The sequence below is a fragment of the Pelodiscus sinensis genome, chromosome 27 (genome assembly GCF_049634645.1).
Source record: "Pelodiscus sinensis isolate JC-2024 chromosome 27, ASM4963464v1, whole genome shotgun sequence".
NCBI classification, from domain to species: domain Eukaryota; kingdom Metazoa; phylum Chordata; order Testudines; family Trionychidae; genus Pelodiscus; species Pelodiscus sinensis.
In genome coordinates this window covers 10034105-10054454 of record NC_134737.1, presented here as the reverse complement: position 1 = coordinate 10054454, position 20350 = coordinate 10034105, and the positions used below count along the sequence as shown (strand labels likewise).

Sequence of the window (20350 nt, the reverse complement as noted above, 5' to 3'; positions counted from 1 at the left end):
GGAAAACTGCATGGAGGTTAGGGTCTGATGTCCACTGGCGTGAGGAAATGTCCCTAATGTCAATAATAATAATAATAATAAGCTCGTGTGTAGTGCTTTCTATCAGTAGACCTCAAAGCATTTTGCAAAAGATATCCGTGCCATCACCTCCATTATACAGAGGGGGAAACTGAGGCACAGAGCAGGGGACACGAAAGTCTCATGTCTTGGCCATGTCTTGTCTCATGTGTGGGTTGTTTTTGGTTTTGGTGTCTCATTTTTTGGGCACCCAAGGCAAGTCTGATTATTATTATTATTATTCTTTAATTCAGGGGTGCTGAGAATCTGCAGCCACTAGGGATGCCTGTGGAAGGGTGGGAGTCCTGGTCCCAGGTCTCTCAGTTGGGGGGTGCCTCCAGTCTTCAGTGCCCAACATCAGCTGCCACGCTTGAGAATTTGGGCCTCAGTCTGTCAGGATCCAGTCCCTGTTCCAAGCTTCCTTGCTGATAGGGGGAACATCGGGAGCATTGAGCCAGCTCTGGTAGTAAAGACAGCGATGAGCATGTGTATTTGAAAAGAAAGAAGTAGCTGCTGAGTTTGCTTGGACTCTGGATTTCCAGTGTGGAATATCCCCCAATCCTCGTTCCTTCCACCTCCCTGGAGGGGCCGTGCACGAGCGTAGTGTGCAGTGCATGGGTGTAGTGCGCAGTGCCTACGATTGCTACAAAGGGGTTAAAAAAACTCTGAAAAGTTAGAAAAAATTGCTTCGCACCATTAAAACAAAAACGCCTCTTTCTCCCCTAAAAACAAAAATTGTATGTGGGTGGCTGTCGCCGCAAGTGGTTACTTCCAGGAATTTAAAGGCATTGCCTGCTGAGCTCTTTGCTCCACTCCAGTGGTGCTAGATGATGCCGGAAGCATCAGTTCGAGAAGTGTTGGTAAAACGCCAAATGTACGGTACTCTCCGGCCTCCCTGGGTGTGTGATGTCACTGGGCTGGGGAGACTGGGTGAGATGGGGATTGTCTGGTTCCCATCTCCATGTTCCCCCTGCGGTTTGTAAGCCCATCGAGTTGCAGCTTGTTGTTTGTGAACAGGCCTGGGTACCTGCAATCCTCACTGAGCGGAATGGGAGTCTCAGGAGCTCCACAGGCAGGTGGCTGTCCTGACCCTAGCGCCTTGGGCCTCCCTCTATCACTGAGCCTTTCCACGGAACCACTACAGCTGTGATGAAGCCGGGGATGAGTCACAGGCTGTTGCAGCCAGGTCGCTGGTTCAGTTCCAGCCCTGTCACCAAGGGGATGAAATTTACTATTTGATGGCTGTTCATTGTCTGAGTGGGGAGGGGGTCCCGGTGTGTGTCTCAGTCCGAGAGATTCTGGATCAGTGGTTCTCAATACGTGTGGCCCAATCGGCACACATGTGCAGTCCATGTGATGTCCTCTGGGCCATACAAGTAGTGTATTGTATAGGGATGTGAAGGTTAACTGGGGGAGGGGAAGAGGGGAATGGGGGGCTTGTTGCACACAGAGAACAGCTCCTGCCTCTGGGGCACCTTGGCCAGCTGCAGGTAGGGGCTGCTCTTGCGTCCTGGCCAGTGCAACCTCTGTCGTCCCCCCTCCTACCACAGGCAGGGGCAGAAGGGGCTCTCACTTGCCCCCCCAACTGTTAAACATATGTTTAACAGTTAGCCAATTAATCAGGATTTTATATCCCTAGTATCGAGTGTGTGGCTGCGCCCATGTAGCGAGTTACATACGTAGCTCACAGTGGTAAGTAGGTTGAGAACCACTGCTCTGGAAGCTAACATGTGTGATTGTCTTTTAAAAGTGTGGTTTTAGAGATGATGGGTTAGCAGACCAATGGGCCCAGGCCCTGAAATCTCCGTTGCCCTTTGGAGCAGAGGAAAGGGAGTCATTGACAGCTGTCCCACCCGTGTTCCGTGGGAGGGGCACCCTCCAGAAGTAAGAGAGGCAGTTTGATCCCTGTGCCCGTGCACTCTTTGGACTGCCAACAAGTGCCATTTGTGCTGGGAGCATCTTGGGATATGGACGTCTGCCTCTTGGAATCTGGCTTGGGCTCTGCCAAATTCATTGCCCACCAGCAGGAACGGTTTTGGGCCTCTGGCCCTGGCCAATTGTGACCCAAGGCCCAGGTGTGTCGAGCCATATAGCCTATTTCCTGGCCCTTTTGGAGGCGATGCACCTGGGATCTTTGTGCCACTGTCCCATGCTGCATCTGCTCCGTGGATGAGTAGAAAACATGAACCTGCGGGCAAGAAGGTAGCAAATTCACTCAGGAAACCCCTCCTCCCCCGCCCCTTCCTGTCAGCCTAGAAGCCCTTTCATGGATGAGCAAGTAGCCAGCTGAGAGAGAACATCCCATCCTGCTCTCTCCCTGCTCCGGGGGCGCTTATCCCCTAGGGGGAAGTCTCTTGGGGTAGAAATGTGTCTGTCGTGGGAAAAGCAAGAAGGGCACCGAGGAAGGAGCAGAGAGTTTGGAGCAAACTGCAGGAAATTGCTTTTCTTTTGTCTGCTGTGGCAGGGAGAGCACTGGAGCGGAAAAGTGTATTTTGTTGATTTGAAACTTGAGTGAAATGGGTAATGAAGACAGATCAATACCGGCCCCTCCGCGTTCCCTCTGGAGGAAAAAATAAAACAACCACTTTGAACTCTGCTGGTGCCGTGCTAAGATTTTCTACGTGAACCTGCCGGGCTCCATTCTAGTCCCCTTTCTCCAATCCTCTTCCCTTGGGCCGCCTGGTTGTGCTCCGCTAAATAGTGATCTCTAACCAGTGGTTCGGCCCACACCTGCAGGCTACAAGAATACCACCAGCCCAGGGTCCCGGCGCTCCAAAGAGAGCAACAGTGTTTGGATAGCAAGAAGTCTCTTCAATGCTGTGAGACTTCGTTGGCCAAATGAGCAGTGCCAAAGGGGAAGGAAAAGTGTGCCCCCTCCAGTATCTGTCAGAGGGAGATACGTTCACCCTAGGTTAGGTGCCTGTTTGATCGGCCGCATCCATTTTCTTAGCAGTGTTTGAGTGAGGCGGGCTCTCCCCTACCGCATGGTTTTTTGAGTTCATATTTACAGTGCCCTGAGCACTCTGATCAGCATACGTGCTTTCCAGCTAAAGTGTGGGAGGGGTGTGTGTGTGTGTGTGTGTGTGTGTGTGGCAGAGGGATGTTAAATTTAGTTTAATTGACTAGTCAATGGAATTTCCATCAACTCGTCTATTAATCGATAAGTGGGGGAGCCGGAGTGGGGGGCCCTGGGAGCTAACTCCGCTGAAGCTCTGACTTTTAAATGTATTCAGAGCCAGCATCTGAATACATTTAAAAAGAAGAGGCACAGCCTCTGAGACTGCTTGCGAACTGGGAATCAGCTGATTCCTGGCTCGCGCCCAGTCCCCAATACTCTCCTCCTCTGCCTCCCCTGCCCCTAGCGGAGACAGTGGTAGGGGGAACTGGCTTTTATGCCAGCTCCCCCCAGAACCAGCTCCTTGATGCCTCTGATAGAGGCAGCAAAGGGGGGAGAAGTGACTAGTCGATTATCCGATAAGCTTATGCTTGGTCAGAGAGTTGACTAGTCACTTGCATCCCTAGTGTAGCGTATACACATACGCACCTTTGATTCCACAGGCAGATTCATAAAGTAGGATCCACGTGCTATGATGTGGTCCCGCTGAAAGAAGTGGGATTCTGGAGTCTCTCTGCGTGCCACAGATGACCCGCTCAGGGCCAGAGCCATGCAGTTGTGTAGATGGGTGGGTTTGCTCTTCTGTGTTAGCCTTTCAACTCAAATCTGTGGGGCAGGGTTTAGTTCTGTGGTGTCCAACATGCTGGCACTAGCCACGTGTAGCTATTGGCCAGTTGAATGTGGGTAGTTGGCTCACAAAATCACTTTCGTTTTTAGAATAATGTGGCTGGTTTGCTCTAGCAGTAGCCACTTTAGTGACAACTGCTTCAGACCTGGTTGGACAGCACAGGTTTAGCTGAAAAAGAGAAGTTATTACAGACCTTTCTCTTGCTGATCCTAGCTTGCTCATTATTACATCCGAGCCTTTTATTGCTTAATGTAGTTTCCCAGCTCCTTGGAAATATGCTCCTGTGATTAATGTTGCTTAACATGGAAGCTGAGGATCTGTCCATGAACTTTTTTTTGATGCTGGTCAAGATGTGGGTTTTCTAATTTTCCATTTGCTAGTGAGGAACGGCCCCAGCCCTGACTTATGAAGATAAATTGCAGCTTTCTAGCTTCAAATGTGTATGTTTCCTGGAATAGCAAGAACATTCCCACCCTACGGTCATGGAATCGAGGGTGTCCCCCCTCACGGGCATCTTCACTGCTGCAAGGTACTTGGGTGGGACTTCAACTCCAGGAGTGAAGGGGGAGGGGAGGACTTTAATTTCCTCCTTCACTGGGTTCCGGACTTCCTTACAGTGCTCCGGTAAGTCAGACTCCGAGCAAGAAGGCAGTTCAGTCTGCAGAGTCATTCAGTCTTTGGCCTTCCCCTGTTCTGCTTCACTAATGAACCTCAACCCTGATCTGGAAGGAACATTCTCTTCTGGGTTGCAAAGGAAGGTTTATTTTTCACAATGCGCATTCAGTCCTGAAATCTCGTTCCCATAAACCTCCGTGCTACCAAATTCTGCTCCGTGATGAGTTCCACAAACTTGCTCCAGTTTTATGCCAATTGCAGAACTTCCCCTTTAACATGACTCTTGTTTTCCACCCACAGACTAGTTATTCCTCCCCCATCCCCAGAGGGGTGGGATTATAGCCAAGACAGCTCAGAAAATCACCCCTTTCATCCCCCCCCCCCAGATTTCTGTTCTCAAATCAGAAGTCCAACATCAAGGCATTTGTTAAAGGGCCAGAGCTGTTAGTAAGCAGTTTTGTGGAATGGCAGAGGGCCAATGAATGCGTCATTCCCTTCTTGAGCTTGCTATCTGGCAGATGCCAGCTATGACATGCAAAACAGGCCATTCTTGGAACAGTCCAGGCTGCCTGGGTAATGGTTTTGTGGTGGTGGTTTTTGGAGAATTAATTTTTGGAGAAAGGGAAGAGTCTAGCTCTCAAGGAAGGGAGGAACAAGTCTGGCTGGAGATATCCTGAAGAGATAAGAGGAGTGGTGGGTGGAGTTGAGTGCTAGGTAGGCTTCTGAATTGTCCTCTTGGCTCCTTTGCTTTCAGCCTGCTGCATGATAGGCTGTTGCTTTTGTGTACTAGGTGCTGTGCAAAGAATAACATCCCACCGCTGCCCCAGCAATCCTGTACTCTAACATCCACCGCTACTTAGGTGCAGGATAAGGGAGTGGCAGTCACCACACACTGCCTGTATATGATGGGAACACCCTTCAACCTGGCTGGGATGTGAGCCCCTCGTGCTCTGACAGGTTTGAGCATTGTCCCGTCATGCCCCGGGAATACACGTTTTACTTTTCTCAGTGCCGCTCTTTCTAGCAAGAGTTCATCCCTGCTTTGAACACGGTCTCTGGCTTATTCAAGCGCCAGGCCTATTACAGAAGGAGCCCAGTTGCCAAGATTTCAATTTAGCCACATCCCTAATTATTGCTAGCAGCCCTGCAAATGAAGGCCCAAATTCCTCCCCACCCCCAAACGATGGCTGTGTGAGAATAAGTCGTGCTTTATCAGCATGCCTCATGTGACCGTGTCTCCCATTAAGCCTGTCCTATGCTCACTAGCTTCCGGCGATGCGTTAAAGGGCTCTGGGTTAAGTAAGCTGTTCAGCAGCCATATTTCTTGACATCCCATGGGCCCGTGCTGTTTGGTTCACGGTACTCTTTATCGTCTCAGATGCCATGAGACGCCTCAGCGTGGCTAACCCAGGCCTGCGGGGGTAGGCAGCTTGGCATGCAAATCCCCAGCATGGACAGCAGCGGTGACTCTGAGCATTGCTGAGTTTGACCAGCTGGGAACCTGGCTAGTTCCCTGAGGATGATGGGAGGGTGGAGAGCGTGATATCAACACTGCCGGTGCTTCTGTTTAGTTGCTCCTCATGCCTCCTCACCCGTGCCCCAATTTTGCCCAGGCCTTCAGCCTCTTTCTCAGGCACACAGAGAGCTGGGCGGCACCAGCAAATTGGAAACCTTTCGTGTCGCTCTCCCGAGCATCTTTACCTCACAGACAAGCTGGCTAAGACTAGATACTTACGGTGTCCTTGATAAGAGAGATCTGCGTCCAAGCCCCTTTGGGGCCTGCTCCACATCCCTCATCTGCCTCTAGGTTTAACTGGAGGATCGTTGTTTCCTGAGGGAATCTCTACTGCAGTGTCAGTTAACCCTAGCTGACAGTCCTGTTGAGTTACCTAGTTTACATTTTTTGCTTGATGCCTCCCTTAAAGGTTCCCCATCTACGAAATGAGGGATAATACCTTCCCACTACCACCCGCCCTCCTGACACACACCTTTTAAGGGCACTGAGAGGGTTGGAAGGTGTTCAACACGGCGATGGTGGTCATATAAGTACCCAGTAGGACTAGGTGAAACCATTTGTGATGAACCATTAGGTTTTTGACTAACCTAATACCTCTGTGGAATTTTTCCACTTTTTTTTGTAGCAAATTTTGACTTTTTTTGTCAATAAACCTAAAACATCTTGTTTTCACCTTCCTCTCTGTTCTGTACTGATTAGGCTTCAGTTATAGTACCATGTCCAGTTCGGGGCGCCACATTTCAGGAAAGCCGTGGACAAATTGGAGAAGGGCCAGAGAATAGCAACAAAAATGATTAAAGATCTAGAAAACATGACCTCTGAGGGAAGATTGAAAGAACTGGGTTTGTTTAATTTGGAAAAGAGCGAGACTAAGAGGGGACGTAACCGCTTTCAAGTCCCTAAAAGGGTGTTAGAAGGAGGAGGGAGAAAAGTTATTCTCCTTAACCTCTGGTGGTAGGAGAAGAAGCAATGGTCTTAAATTGCAGCAAGGAGATTTGTTGGACACCAGGAAAAACTTCCTGTCAGGGTGGTTAAGCACTGGAATAAATTGCCTAGAGAGGTTGTGGAATCTCCATCACTGGAGATATTTAAGAGCAGGTTGGATAGACACCTGTCAGGGATGGTCTAGATGGTACTTGGTCCTTCCATAAGTGCAGGGGACTGGACAAAATGACCTCTCAAGGTTCCTTCCAGTCCTATGATTCTATGATTGGGGGTGGGGGAGAGAAGGAAATCTCCATTTCCAGCCTGCTGTAGCACCCAGAGAGATGGTGCCCCAAAGGGGCGTGATGGATAGACAGTCTGATCCAATGAGGCAGCAAGACTGGAACCTTTTCTCCCCCATAGAGTGCAAGACCTGGAACAAGGACTCTTCCGCTTCAAACTTAGCATCTTGTGGGAACCAAAGCCCAGGTACCTGGCTTTTTCTCTTCTCCGCCCCCACTTCTCAAGAAGCCACGAGAACCGTTCCCCACGTCAACGCGGCATCTTAGCGCAAAGGGGAAAGCCATTTAATGCAGACAAAGGTTGTATGAAAATATAATTCTGCTTTTGTTAGCAGCCATCAAACTCTAAAAGGCGCCGCTTTTGTTTTCTTGTAACGTTGTGAAAACCTCATGTCGGATCGAGAGCGGCGGTCCTCACGACTAATCGCCTCGCCTTTGTGTTTTTAGATTATAGGGGCAATTAGTGTTGTCAAAACCTCTGGCAATTCTCTTTGCTCTTGACAGGGTGTCAGTCCGCCGGGCGAGAAATGGAAGGTGTTATAACTCTCCGGTAATTAGAATGCCTCCGATTTGAAAATGCCAGCGAACGGGTATCAAATAGGATGCGCTGCGTGGCGGAGGGGGCGGGGGAAGATGTTGGGGTGGGGGATGCAGATGAGCGATTAATTACAGGCTCTCATTCCGAGCACGTTGCCCGCTCATGAATGGCAAAGGGAAAAGAGCGTGAGGCTTCGTTCCTTGGGAGCGGGCCTGGGCCCTGCTCTCTTGCTTTCCTGGTGCCACTGTTGCATGGGTTTGTGACTGAGTCTCTTAGCGTCCGCTGCTGGGCAAAAGAATAGTCAACCATCTACCCAGCTAGGGGAAGAGATAACAACAGCTCATCAAACCGGGCATCGTGTTTCATTCCTTCAGGGTGTGGATGGTGTCCGCCAAGGTCTTCCCTACGGCTGTCTAATGGCTGCCTTGCCTCTAAGGGCTCATCTAGACTACAGGGAAGGTCAAGAGAAGATATGCAAATTCTGCAGGAATTTGCATATCTTCTTCCAATTGCACTTTTGAAAGCGGAGCTTTCGAAAGTGAAAGTAATTAAGACGCGGCTTTTTCGGCGAACCTCCCACCCCCTTTGTCGAAAAGCTGCGTAAACCTCCTTTTTTGAGGAAAAGCGACTTTTCGACCAAGGGGACAGTTCGCCAAAAAAGCCGTGTCTTAATTACTTTCACTTTCGAAAGCTCCGCTTTTGAAAGTGCGATCGGAAGAAGATACGCGGGACCGTCCAGCGTAGACTAGATACGCCCTTAGAGTCTGGATTCATTGGGAGGAGGCGGCTTTGGCGTGCCCAGTGATGAGTTTAGTCGTGTGGCCAATCCTTTGCAGGTGTGTTGCAGTGTCAGGAGGGCCGGGCAGCTATTGGTGGGTTCTTGGGTGTGTTACCAGAGCACTTACAAGCCCCAGGCATTGGCCGGGATCCCATAGTGCTAGGCGCTGTACAGACACAGAACCTAAAGATGGGCCCTTCCCCCCACAGAGTGTGCACTCCTTCCTCCAAGAGCGGGGAGGGCAAGTGGTCCGGCTTCTGCATGGCAGAAATGCTCCCGTGGCCTTGATTTCCCAGGTTGACTTTCAACCAAGGTGCCCCAGTTGTTGCTTCTGGGAGAGCATGTAACAATTAATAAATAACTTTTTACAGGAAACTAGCTGAGAGAGGGAGAGATCTGAAATGACAAATGGAACTCAGCCCGCTCTGGGACGCCTCCCTCAAGCAAAAAGCCTGAGTAGATAGATAAGCCCTGCAGCCTTTCTCAAAGGTCAGCAAACTCCGGTTGGGTTAGATCAACAGGCTGGAAAGGGAGCAAATTCCACGCAAGCTAGCCCCCTGCTCAGAGGACCCTTCAGGAAAGAAGCCAAATCTCTTAAGTAGGGGAGATCCGTATTGTTGAGATCATGCCTGAATGGGTACTCCTGGGTTCTGTGTCTAGCTCTGGGAAGGAGTGTTTCGGAATGATTAGAGCAGAGACGTGGCAGCCAGATATGTTCCCTCCTAATCTTTTTCATCCGTGTGCAGATTTGTTTCCATCCATGTGTGGAATACATTTTGTTACATGCGCAGAGGCAGGTGAGGATGTGCACCATTAGTAGAAACAAAAAACCTAGCCGTGAGCGCTCTGCTAATCAGCTGGGTGGCGTTGGCATCTCTCCTGAGTGGCCGCACAAGCACATGGCTTACAGGGAACACTCCTTCTGGGTTCCATTCCTATAGCTGTGTCTAGACTGCATCCCTCTGCGACAGAGGGATGCAAATCAAGCACTTTGGAAGTGCAAATGAGCCCGGGATTTAAATATCCTGGATTTCATTTGCATACTCACGTTCGGGCACTGGCCGCTCATGCGCCCTTTTGAAAGGGCAGGATCTGCCGAAAAAGCTCCCCGTTGTTGGCAGAGCTGCAGCTACACTTCACTTTCACTTTCGAAAGGGTGCGTGATCAGCACAGCGCCTGAACGTGAGCATGCAAATGAAGCCCGGGATATTTAAATCCCGGGTTCATTTGCACTTCCGAAGTGCGTGATTTGCATCTCTCTGTCGGCAGAGGGATGCAGTCTAGACATAGCTTATCTGTGCTGCAAAGTGGCTGCAGGGAAGTTGCTTCACTCTTGGTGTCTGTCAAATGGGACTGCCTTTGAGATCCTTGATTGCAGCCAGCTCTGTGAATGCCAAGAGTTACACCCTAGGTCCAAGCCAATACCTTCCAGGGAACAGGTCACACATCTTGCATAAAAGAACCCCCATTGCTGTGAATAAAGCCATGTCTATACTAAATGGAGGATTGATGCTGCAGAGGCTGATCTTCTGGTGTTTGATTTAGCGGGTCTAGTAAGGACCTGATAAATCGAACTCTGAGGGCACCCCTGTTGATTTTGGTATTCCTGGTGGTTATGAGGAGTAAAAGGGAAGTTAATGGGAGAGTTTCTCCCATCAATCTCCCACTGTGGAGATATTCATCTTAAGGTAAGACTACTCCAGCTATGTTCTTTACGTAGCTGGAGTTGCATATCTTAAGCCCACCTTTCAGTTTAGTCTAGACCTGCCCCACGCAAGCCACCTTGCTCTCTAAATTCCAGCTCCTCTTGGTCTAGGTGTGGTGGTTGGTGGTTCTTTGTCAGCCCAAACCCCCACTGGCACGTGTCCTGTTTGACATGGACGGGGGTGTGATGGCTGAGGGAGGGCGCACACCAAATACCCTCACTCTCAGTCCCTGGAACAGCTGCCCTCCCTTCAGCCCAATGTTGGAACCGCTCCTCTCCCGGTGACGTGGTCTTGGGTCCATTTCCAAAGGACTGTGGTGGCCCCCTCCTTCACGGGCGGGCTTAAAAAGTGTGAATGGCGGTGTGTGAGGCCAAGCGCCTCCTGCAGGCGAGAAGAGGTTACTGCAGCGTTCTCGCAGGACGGCTCCCGGAAACGCTTAGTCGTGCTGGCATTGGGCGCGAGTAGCTTCTTAGAGGTTGGGGGCCTGTGCCTGATTTCAGCAGCTCCCTGTCTGGCTCAGACGCCCCCTCCAGGGCTGGGACCAAGGTAGAAGGTCCCTCACCAGCAGCTGGAACTCAGTATCCCCGGGCCCCACACATGCTCTGTAGGACCAGAGGGCGAGGACAGTCCTCTGCCCGATTTTCCCCTCCCTGGTAACCAGGTCTCTATCTGGCTAATACCGGTCTAGCATGGAGCCTCCTTGGAGGGGCAGGCTCTTATGCTCTGGGCCAGCCGAGGTTACCTGCTTCTATGGGGATGCAGAGCCTCAGGGAAAGCTGACGTACATGGAAGAGGTTTTTCTACAGACGTTCAGGGAAGGCTCGCGCTGCTTGCAGGTCCACTTTGAGCCCTGCCCTGGGGAGCCCTGCATTCAGCAATAGCTGTACATTCCCTTCCCAGGTTCTCCCTTCTGCTGTCCTCCTGGGCAGGATTACAGGGTCAGACCCCCGGGCGCTACTCTGGGGTGATGTCTGCCCTCAGCATGGATGTGGGGGAGCATAACGGGAGAGACTCTTAAAATGTTCAGCTCCCCTCCCATTTTTTTCCTGCTCCTGAACTTGTCCTGGATGAAACCCATTACCAGAGCATATGGTCCAACGCTACCCCAAACCACAGGGGTGCATGCACGTGCGTACTAACGTAACAGGAGAGCTTGCTAAGCTACTTCTAGCCCACCCAGTCCTTGTCAAGGTAATTACAGGAGCTACTAATGTCATCAGGAAATAATAGCTGCCTAGAGATGATGGATAAGTTCCTCATGTCTTGTGCAAAGTCCTGATTCTTCTGAAATCAGAGAGTGGAGAAGTTGTTTTGGCCACCATTGTCCAATGTTCCCTCTAACTTTTCCCACCCATGTGCAGAATAAATCGTATGTGCACCGAGACACGTGTGGCTGTGCACCACCAGCGGCAACACCTTTCTGCGGGCTGTGGGTGCTCTGTTGATCAGCTGGGTGACATTTGACTCTCTTCTGGGGGGCTGCCCAAGTTCTCAGCTTGCAGACAACACTGCCAGTGTCCCCGTCCCTTCCACTTTTACTTTCTAGCTTGCTCTTGCTGTCTCCCAGCCCCTAGTGCCTGCTGGGAGTGAGATTAATTAGGTCTGTGGGGGGTGGAGCAGTGGGGAGAATGGATGGCCACAAGTGAGCCTCTTGCCATGGGTCTCCTACTTTGAAAATGGCCCTGTGTAAATCTAGAGTTTCAGAGAAATCATGACATTAGCCCAGTTCTGCACTGAGCTCAGGCCCTGGTCCCTGCTCTGGGCTGGTGCAAGCCAGAATATCTGGCGTTGTGGGGTGAAATGCTTCCGGCTTCCCCTGGGATAGGCCTGGCTACCCTCACTGGGATTGTACAGCCCCCGGCTGTCAGGAAAACCTCAGCAGTGCAGGGAGGGACTCGGCCTCCGTGCGTGTCCGGTGACATTCAGACAATTTGGTGCTGCTGTGAATTTAAACCAAAAAAAAAAAAAAAAAAGGAAAAGGGGGGTTTTGCAGGGTCTTAACTGTGGCACAGGTTGGTCGCAGGCTTCTTCTGACCCACTTCCAAGCTCCTGTGAGTGACGACCCAGTTTGGGAGCCGCGGCTGCTCTAGTTTGGTCGTTCTGGAGGCTGCGCAGATGGGGCAGCATCCAAAACTGGCCTCTCTTGATACTGTCTGCATTGGGAGTTGCTGGGCAGGGAGTCTGCAAGCTCAGTCCCTTTGCTCTTCCTTGTTCTTTCACTGTCCCCCTTTCTTATCACCAGCAATAGCCCCGCTCTCTGCCCCAGCCTGCTTCCAACCAGCTCCGCCTTAATGCAGCTGCTCCAGCCGGTTTGGACAGTGAAGAGGTGATATTTGATTGATGGGCCCAAATGCCTCTTCTCCCTCCCTCTTTCTGCTGGAGTCCTGAGCTTGTTCTGTGGGTTTTGTCTTAGCAGAGAACTTCAGCAGTCAAGCAAGTGGAAGGCAGGGCTGGAGGAAGGGGAGAGGTGGTTGAACTCCCCATAGAGCCATTGTGAAGGGTACAGGTTATGGATTCCCCCCCACAGCCCTTGCCACCACCTCCCCAAATGTTGCAGCTCAAAGGCAGGGTAGGGAAGAGAAGGGCAGGGCAGACGTGCTGGATTGTGGACCCGTGGGGCCCAAGAATGGGCTATTGGGACTCCACATTGGAGCTGTTCGCCAGGAAAGAGCCATGGACATATTGGGCCTCCCTCCTCATTTCTCAGAGCCATCCTGTCCTTGGCTGGCCCTGCAAGCAGCCCCCTGCCTTGGTTGCCGTCTTTTGGGCACGTGCCGTTCTGCTTAGGCTGATTCACCTGCCTGTATCTCCACTGTGTATAGCATCACCAGCCTGCCTGCCTCAGTTTCCCCTTGCTTCCAGAGACTCCAGGCACTCCACACCAGAACCTTTCACGGGAGTCATTTATGACAAGAAGTCCCACGACCATAAGCCAAGTTTCCCCAGCTCAACCAAGCGCCACACTCACTCATTGTCAAGTCCTAGCAGGCCATCGGGGTGTACAGCTCCTACGTGTCTCACTATGCCTCGCCCTAGCCCTGTGGTGAGGAGCCTGCGGCCCATCGGGGTTTTATGTGCAGCCCGCAAGACATTTTGTTCACCCGTAGCAACATGCAGGGTTGTTAAATTCTGCTGGTTGCCAGCCCTGTAGCACTTTCCTACCGGTGTTACTGAAATGGCACACACACAAAGCCAGGGCGTGTGACGTGAGGGGTATATTCATTGTCCACAACATTCACTGAGAGCCGAGTGCTCTCTCTGCATTACTAACCGGTGGAGGCTGGAGCCGGCAGCCAGCCCCCCTGTAGGGCTGGGCGTGGGAACCCCACGGGAGAACTTAATTGGTTAAACGTTGGGTCAACCTAACATGTAACCGGTTATCTGATTATTCGGGATTTGGCATCCTTACTCTGTCGGCACACCCCACAAATTCTAGGTACACCAGGGCAGCGAGGAACACCTCCCTAGCCTGGGAGACTGGCTTATGACAAGCTAGCGGCCCACAGAGATAGAGGGACACTCTTTTGCCCGCTCACCAGCCTAGGTTGCCCATCCTTGCCCAAGCCCCAGTAGCTGGAGTGCTTCTCCGTCCTCTTTCATTCTCAGGCCTGGCTCTAGCTCTGGAGACACTGGTGGGCTCCCCCTCCACCCTTCTCCAGCCTTTAGCCCCCTCTGGCCTCAGGCTCCCGCTTTTCAATTCAAGGAGCCACTAGGCTGTCTTGCTTTCAGCCCTCTCTGCCTGCAGCTCTCTGGACACACCTGCCTTCCGCTTTCGCTGGCCTGATCTGGCTTGCGCTGCTCGCTAGGGGACTCTTCTCACGCTCGCCTGCAAGAGTGTCCCCCTCCGCGAAACTCGCAGTCCGGTGCGGCTGCTCTTTCCAGCTCGCTCATGCTCCCTGTGTCCTCAGGGTTCTGGACTCCCCTTCAGGGCATTCCAGTCCCTTACCTGAGAGGCCTGTGAACCTTTGAGCCATCTCATTTATAACACTCTGGGCAGCCTTACCCTCCTCGTGACACCAAGCTGTGGCACATCTGGATGGGGAGAGAACAGCTGGGCCCAGTTCCATCACGGGCCAACTGCCCTGCTACACTTCCTCGAAGTGAGGCAGAATGAAAACATGCCATTCCAGCTGGCCCGTACCCAGAAGGGGGCAAGTGGGGGAGCTTTAGTTGACTCCTGGGAAGGGCAAAATGACACCTGCAATGGCCTTATAAGAAAATCTGGGCGAGGGTCTGAATACCCACCACTTCTTTGGGCTGGGTGAGAGTCATCGCACTGTCTGCTGCATGTTCAAAACCACGCACCAAACCGTACACCCTGCAGTAGCTCAAGGATCTCTGCCCCCTCCCCACCTTCCCAATGCAGCTACCTCGAAGCTAGCGCATGCTGGCTGCATAGCAGCATGGGTTAGAGCTGCTCTGGCTACCATCCTTAGCAAAATGTGTCCTGGGGACCCCAGAGATGGGCAGAACCCTTCACCCTCCTCGTCTCCCTCATGGCTTTTGGGGTTCACATAAAATGCAACCTTGATCCAAACCATATGTGTGGGGATTTTTTTTGGGGGGGGGGGTTGGCAAAACTCAGTCCTCTGTGGGTGCAAGGGCCTGATTTCAAAGATATAGAGCTTTGGTTTGGTTTGGTTTTGACTTTTAACATTGGCTTTATGGGTGTGTAGTGTCATGTGTGTTTGCAATTACCTGGAGATTCATGACGTTTGCGCAACCCCCTGGCTCCTGGAATCATGGGATTACGTGGGACTCTCCGCTTTCATTTAAAATACAAGCAAGATTGTAGCCTTCTGGTTGTGGAGTAAAGCTGGAAAACGTGACGCCCTTAAAATCTCAAAGAAGGGAAATACCCCTTCCCCAAGGGGGAGAAGAAAACTATAGATGAAAAATCCCATGGCACTTTCAGGCGTAACGCATGATTTCTGAATGCTTGGTCTGGGTGATGCTGTCTCTGTTTTCAAATCCTCGCTGCTAGCGCTCTTTGAGGGGTTTGGGACCCAGCTTACAAGCCTTATATTGAGGGGGAATGATTTGACTTCAGCGTGGGTATGATGTTTCTACCTCCGCCCCAGGCCTAGTCTGTAGAGGGAGGAACAGTGGGGAGGCTTTTTCAGGGCCTCTAACAGAGGAAAACTCTGTACCAGCCCTAACGAGGGAGCAATTACCAATGTGCTCTAATGTGGATTGTGGCAGAGCTTGCAGCTGTGAGTGGAAAAACTTCCTAGAGATGTTAGATATCGGTTAATTGAATAGTCGATTAACCTCGTGAATTCTTATTGGTTACTCGATTGTTCTATAGTCCTCGGGGGTGGGGCCAGCAGCCATTGTGCTCCAGTCCCCCTCCTGAGGAGCCCTCTGCCACTCTGCGCTGCTGTCTCTGTATCAGCGGTCACAATGTGGGGTGCCAGGCGGGAGCTGGTTCGTGAGGGGAACCAGTTTAAAAACCAGCTCCCCTCACAGACTGGCTGCTTGTCTCCCCGCACTGCTGCTTCTGATACAGAGGCAGCAGCGCGGGATGGCAGCAGCCCCTGTCCAGGGAAGGGGCTGAGTTCCCGGAACTGAGCCAGGCTGCCTGCCCACCTGGCTCCTAACACACTTTAAATGCAGCACCACAGCAGGAGTAGGTCCCGGACCTGGTGCAAGCCAGGACTGAGCTGGGCTGCGGGCCAGCTTGCTAAAAAAATGTACTGGCGTGGGCAGGGGAATGCATGTAGTCTATAGCATTAACCAATAAGCTTTTGCTTATCCGTTAATCCACTAGACTATTACATCCCTAAAACTTGCTCCTGCAGGCTCAGCATGGGGTTCTGTTAACGCTCTCTCACTCTTCACAGGTCCCCGTGTCTGTGGCTATGATGTCCCCTCAGATGATCACTCCGCAGCAGATGCAGCAGATCCTGTCTCCTCCCCAGCTCCAAGCCCTGCTGCAGCAGCAGCAGGCGATCATGCTGCAACAGGTAGGGCAACCTCAGCTTTCCTTCCTCTGTGTGCCCTGGGAGGCCGGCCCATTGAGCCCTCATCCTTGCCCCATGGATGCTCGTAGGGTCTCTGGCCTGCACCCTACACCATTCTCTCCAGTGACTGTGGCTCTGTGTTGAGCGAGCCAGGAGCCTCTCTGAGGCAGTCAGGCAGGCGAGCAGCCTGGCCTTTTCCATCTCCATGGCTATCTCCAGTCCCCCGTTTTGCTTGCCCTGGGATCCCAGCCATGCTGGCACCATGGGATGGGAGGAATTGTACTTTATCAGTAATCCCAGTGAGGCTGGATTCTGCTGCAGAGGGGCAAACGCCCTACCACAGCGCCTGCAGGAAAACCTGTTCAGGATTTGGTTTTCAGCAGGGAGAGCCAAAGCCCTGTGGGCGGGAACGTTGGAATCGGGGGTCTGGCTTTGTGGCTCTCCCTTGTTCTCAGGCATGGGCCCCAAGTCTCCAGTAAGGATTCAAACTCTCCCGGAGTTGGGGCAGGTGTTTGGATCCTGACTCAGACTGAGCAGCTTGGGTTCAACGTTCCCCAGAGTTCAGCTTTCGCTGCATTCCAGAACGCACACGCATGCGCGCGCACACACACAGATACGCACACACAAGCTCAGTGCCAAATGAGTGGAAAAAGAGGAGTGGGGGGGGGGGGGGGGAAGAGCTCCAAAACACAACAGCTTGAGCAAACATTTCCAGCTAAGGGGGGAGGAGAAGGAAGGGAGGAGAAATCCCACAAGCATCTTCCACGCCCTTCTCTTGCCTTCCGTACCTGTTTACTCCAAACACGCTGATAAGGCTTCAAGGTTGGCCCCAGGGAAAGAACAAAGGGTAAACACTAACTTGGGTGGAGTTCTTCTCGGAGCCTCCTTGGAGCCGGATAAAGAAACATGTTTGACTGCAGATTAAACAACCCAGGGCAGAATAGCTTGCATTCTCCACCAGAAGAAAACCAAACATCACACCTCTCACCTCTTGACCCAATGTTCTGGGAACCCCGTTCAACCGAGTTACAGAGACCTGGTTTTGATTGGCTTTTGGGTAAACAACTCAGCTTCCCAAGCCTGTTTCTTCCCCCCACTCCCCCTCCAGAAACACAAAAAGTTGCTGCTGTCAATCCGTGAGCTGATAAAAGGTTCCCAGCATCCAAAGGGGCATTCCACAGAAGTCAGTGTGTTCCCAGGTTTGTGGGTGCCTCTTTGTGGCTTTTATGGAAAACAAACCCATTGGAAACAGTTTATTTGAAGGCATGAGTGGGGGAAGGGGGGAAATCTTAAGAGCTGAAATTTACCCTTGCCAGAAAATCCAAAATATGGAACAAAAGCACCTTTTACCTACTTTTTTTTATACGCATTAATTAAGCTTCCTGTGTAGCTTAATTAATTAAGCTTCCTGTATAGTTGCTGCTGTTCCCATTTTACAGATAGGTAACATGAGGCACTGAGTGGAAGTGGTTTGCTGGGGAGAGAACTCAGCTTAGAAAAGAGGAGACTAAGGGGGGATATGATAAAGGTCTATAAAATCATGACTGGCGAGGAAAAAGTGAATAAGGAAAAGTTATTTACTTGTTCCCACAATATAAGAACTAGGGGGTCACCAAATGAAATTAATAGCCAGCGGGTTTAAAACAAACAAAAGGAAGTTTTTCTTCCCTCAGCGCACAGTGAACCTGTGGAACTCCTTGCCAGAGGATGAGGTGAAGGCTAGAACTTCAACAGGGTTTAAAAAAGATCTAGATAGATTCACTGAGGTTAGGTCCATCAATGGCTATTAGCCAGGATGGGTAGGAATGGAGTCCCTCGCCTCAGTGTGTCTGTAAAGGGGTGATAAGGGAGGGATCACATGAGGATTACCTGTTGTATTCCCTCCCTCTGGGGCAACTGGTATTGGCCACTGTCTGCTGACAGGATACTGGGCTAGATGGACCTTTAGTCTGACCCAGTATGGCAGTTCTGATGTTCTGTAGTGCTGGCTCCCAGTCTCCTGCCCCAAGTGTTGCTAAGACCACAGTGAGAGCAGCCAGTCTAATCTGGAGACGGAAAATCGGCGTGCGGTAGCAATATTACTCAGAAAGGCCAGGAATCCCAGCCAGAGGAAAGAGGGAAGAAACTTTCCTGTAACCCCCTTCCATCATTACCATGGTGTTCGAACCTCTCTGCCCTGACGCTAGCCAGTAGGCGTGAGTCACTTTTACTCATGTTGCTGTTTGTTCTGGGAACACAACTCATTCTCATTGATAGGCTGTTTTAATTTGCCTGTTTCTGGGGCCTGTACGTCAGTCTCCACCACACCCTTTGGCAGAGTATTACAATGCAGCGGGGGTACTTCTGCTGGCTGGCTTCCCTTCCCAACAGTGCTGCTAGCTTGTGGTGAGAGCTTGGCTAACTCATGCCTCGTGCCTCACTTTCCCCCTCTAAAACACCGATAACTAATGGCTAATATATATGACAATATTGAATTAATTACACATGTGTGACTGCACCTTGCACAATGGGGCCCTGACCTGTCTGAGGCTTCTAGGCCATACCCTAATACAAATGATGATTAATAAGTGAGGCTTAATTAGTACATGTAAAGGACTTTGAGAGCATCAAGTTGAAAGATACTTGAGAAGGGTGAGGAGTATTAATTGTGCATTTTAATTATCCCCTGGAGTCAGTATCTTCATTGTGAGTCACAATTCTGTGAGGGTACATCTCCACTAGCCCCCTAGTTCGATCTAGGGAGGCTAATGAGGGCGACCGAAATTGCAAATGAAGCACGGGATTTAAATATCCCGTGCTTCATTAGCATGTTCCCGGCTGTTCGCCATTTTAGAAATTGACTAGCCCGAAGTAACTGCCTGCGTCTACACGTGGCAGTGAAACGGAATTCCGAATTAAAGCCCTAAATCGAATTAGCTGGTAAACCTCATTCCAGGAGGAGCTAATTCGATTTAGGGCTTTAATGAGGAATCCCGTTTCACTGCCGCGTATAGACACGGGCAGTTACTTCAGGCTAGTCAATTTCTAAAATAGCGACCAGGTGGGAACATGCTAATGAAGTGTGGGATATTTAAATCCTCCACTTCATTTGCAATTTCAGTGTCCCTCATTAGCCTCCCTAGACCGAACTAGGGGGCTAATGTAGACATACCCTTAGAGTTGGGCAGAGAGCAACCAACGGCCAGAGCTGTATTTAAATACAGGTTGAATCTCTGTCGTCCGGCACTCTCCAATTCAGCAACATCCGTGGTCCGGCATGATGTTACTTAGCCAAATGTCCACTTAGCATGGGTGTGATCTAGTCTCCCGCAGTCCTGTAAAGTTTGTTTACAGCCACCAGTCCTGGCTCTCAGGGTTCTGTGCTGTGATTTAGCTCTAATTTACCCCTAAATGTCTCCTCAGAGCCCCGTAAGCAGTGGCAGTGCTGGTGGTGCTGCCAGACAATATTGACCTCCCGTGGTCTGGCAAATTCTCTGGTCGGGTCCTGAGGGTGCCGGACTAGAGAGGTTCAACCTGTAGCGGAAATGTTCTTTCACGCGACGTTAGGAGCTGGGCATTTTAAGCAAAATGACAAATCGTGTGAGCCTCACAGTAGCGTGGCAAGAGTTGGCAGAGTCTAGTCCCAGAACCCACAGGGCTAGGCCTGAGCAAGATGGTCTAGCTGCTCTCCTGATGTGTTCTGCTTTCCCTCCCTTCAGTTGCAGGAATACTACAAGAAGCAACAGGAGCAGCTTCACCTGCAGCTATTGACGCAGCAGCAAGCCGGAAAGCAGCAGCCCAAAGAGGTGAGCTCACCTGTACAGGTTCAGGGGAACGGACGCAGGCACCGATGGGAAGCGGTGCAAGCTGGGGAGGAAGAGGCATGGCATGTGTTTGCGTGGCGTGGCTAGTGTTTGCGGTGGCCCGCTGACAGGCATATTGGTGGAAGGAGGGGGCAGGGACATATGGCTAGGGAGGTGGGAAAATGAGATGCTATGGGGCTAGGAGTGTGGGTCAGCTGGACATGAGCCACCTAGGGTAGCCACCAGAAAAAGTGTCCGGTCATAAAATTCAGCATCATAGCGTAACTCCATAGCTTGCAGTGTATCCTTACTGGATGATGCAGCTATAACATATGCATGGCGTGTAGGTGGTGATGAGTTCCCTTGGGTGTGAGAGTAGCGGTGTCCCTATGCCGTGTCCACATAATGTAGGGACATTCCTCCCTC

The 20350-nt window shown here is 51.2% G+C and overlaps 1 protein-coding gene across 11 annotated transcripts in view; it reads left to right on the top strand.

Moving 5' to 3' along the window:
• FOXP4 (forkhead box P4) overlaps window positions 1-20350 on the top strand; it is a 151977-nt gene that overhangs the window by 70933 nt on the left and 60694 nt on the right. For all 11 annotated transcript variants that reach the window (XM_075910377.1, XM_075910378.1, XM_075910376.1 and 8 more), the window contains 2 exons: window positions 16023-16145; window positions 19841-19927. In XM_075910377.1, coding sequence (XP_075766492.1) covers window positions 16023-16145; window positions 19841-19927 — 210 coding nt within the window. The remainder of the gene's footprint in view (window positions 1-16022; window positions 16146-19840; window positions 19928-20350) is intronic.